This window comes from Asterias rubens, chromosome 10, assembly GCF_902459465.1.
Source record: "Asterias rubens chromosome 10, eAstRub1.3, whole genome shotgun sequence".
Classification (NCBI taxonomy): domain Eukaryota; kingdom Metazoa; phylum Echinodermata; class Asteroidea; order Forcipulatida; family Asteriidae; genus Asterias; species Asterias rubens.
Window position 1 is genome coordinate 10,965,814 of NC_047071.1, and position 2,194 is coordinate 10,968,007.

General features: G+C 41.8%; 1 protein-coding gene across 1 annotated transcript; it reads right to left on the bottom strand.

The window, feature by feature from the left end:
- Nucleotides 1–1,125: 1,125 nt before the first annotated feature.
- On the bottom strand, nt 1,126–1,506 carry LOC117295669. The gene has a single exon (XM_033778380.1). The coding sequence runs from the start codon at nt 1,504–1,506 to the stop codon at nt 1,126–1,128; it is 381 nt and encodes a 126-aa protein (XP_033634271.1).
- Nucleotides 1,507–2,194: the final 688 nt, after the last annotated feature.

A 2,194-nucleotide genomic window follows, 5' to 3' on the forward strand; every position in this document is an offset into this window, starting at 1 on the left:
TATATCAGATTTTGGCCCCAAACATTAAAAAAATGATTTTTGTTTAGTGAATGGTATTTCAAAGAGTATCACCCGCTCTTACGAAAAAAAGTTTAACTTTTACTTTTAATGGTCAGGAACATGACAACAAATTAAAACGTTTCTTATAAAACACATAAGAATTGGTCACGTGATATTGTCGGGATCCCAACAAAAAATAATTTTGAGCACTCTTTTTCACTGCTACTTATAATTGGCGGACTTTTTCGAGCAATGGCACAGATGAAAGCTTGTAACTTTCTCGACCTCCATCAAAATACCTATTGAATTTTAAATCAAAATTGTGGGGTTAAAATCAGCCAAAAATCTGACACAGCATCTTTAACACCATATCACATACTCGGTGTATACAGTGACCAAACCAACGGCCATAAAATACCTCTTTAGTTCACAAAGCCTCTAAACACCCGATACAGCCCTCCCATAAACATACACGACCCAACCTCTTCAGCCCTCACGCACCCATTAACACCAATGACATAAACTGATGATGTCCTAACACCAGTTAAGAGCCCTTGAGAGATTCATCGAGAGAGTGAACCACTGATAACAATCCTGAAGACTTTAGAGCTGTTTTTCTTCATGAGACAGAACGTGTCCCATCTTCAGCATTTAAGATGTTTATCAGTGCGTTTTCACCATGGTGAGAGCAAACATACACAAAGCCCTCCTGCCTCCGGCCGGCCTCCCTCTTCATCTGTTTTTCTCCCTAACTACATTCAAACAGCTCGTCTTTATAATAATGGAATCCACTTGAGGAGCTGTGGAGTGGGGATGGTGGGTTGGGGGTTGTTAATGTTGCCCCTAGGCCCCCGTGTTTATTACAAACTGTTGTTTGGTGATACAAACCATGGCTTGACTTGATACTATGAAAAGAGGCTATGCTGGTAGTATATGGGCCAACCCAGTTCTTGCGTGTGTTTGAGTAATGTTTGTGAACCTATGGTCGCTTGGAAGGAAACCAAATTTCACACTTTAATGGCTCCCAACGATCAAAGTAATATGCGCAAGGCTTTGTGAGCTGATTTGGACTATGCAACTCAATGCCCCTTTGGTGTCTCCTTGCCTTTCCTGACTCGATGGCCATTAGTGCCTCAATGCCCTTGGTGCATCAATGCCCGTTGGTACTTCAATGCCCATTGGTATTGCAATGCCCCTTGGTGCCTCAATGTCCTTTGGTACATCGATGGCCTTTGGTACATCAATGCCCATTGGTACCTCAATGCCCTTTGGCGCCTCAATGCTCCTTGGTGCATATGCCTCAATTGCCTTTGGTACCTCAATGCCCACAATGCCCCTTGGTGCATATGCCTCAGTGCCATTTGGTGCCTCAATGCCCCTTGGTGCCTCAATGGCCTTTGGTACCTCCATGCCCTTTGGTACCTCCATGCCCTTTGGTACCTCCATGCCCTTTGGTACCTCAATGCCCTTTGGTACATCGATGTCCCTTGCTGTCCCAATGCCCATTTAAAATGCTGCCCAGTTTCTTTTTCAGAAGAAACATAGCCCAATACAAGAATGAAGTTTCAAGCTTGATCACAGCTGCTGGCTCCCAGTTCCATCCTGTATAATCTAAGTGTAATAATAATCAGTATCCAAACCGTAAGTACATAATAATTCACAAACAGTGACAGAAACTTCAAGCATATGCTACTGAATTTCATAAACGGATAGGTTCATTATTTAAAGCTTAATCATGAATGAATATTATACAAAGAACACCTCTTTCTTTACTCTATGATAACTAGCGCAAGTGATTGTCACAGCATAATTTCAGGATTTGCTATTTCTGGTATACCGTGTGCACAATGTCTGGATCTGGATCTGGATCTGTACTGCAATCAATCTCCCAATGTTGGAACGTATAGCTTGCAGGTGTGTGGTGCTGGGGACTCTAACTATTATAATGCGCTCTACTTTTGATATTTAACAGGTTGAAGTTGTGAATACTTTTCATTTAAAATGTTTCAGGTGAGGGAGCCTCTCTCACAGCAGCTGGGAGGAAGTTCATTCTGCTGTAGTTTTTGGTAGGAACAATTTGAAGGTCTCATGTTAAAATAAGTCTTTTGGAAGGAGTGTACATGGCTCGTAATGGAAAATATATGTACACTGAGTACTAGTATTGAGTAGAACTATATGACTTTACCAGTAGCAA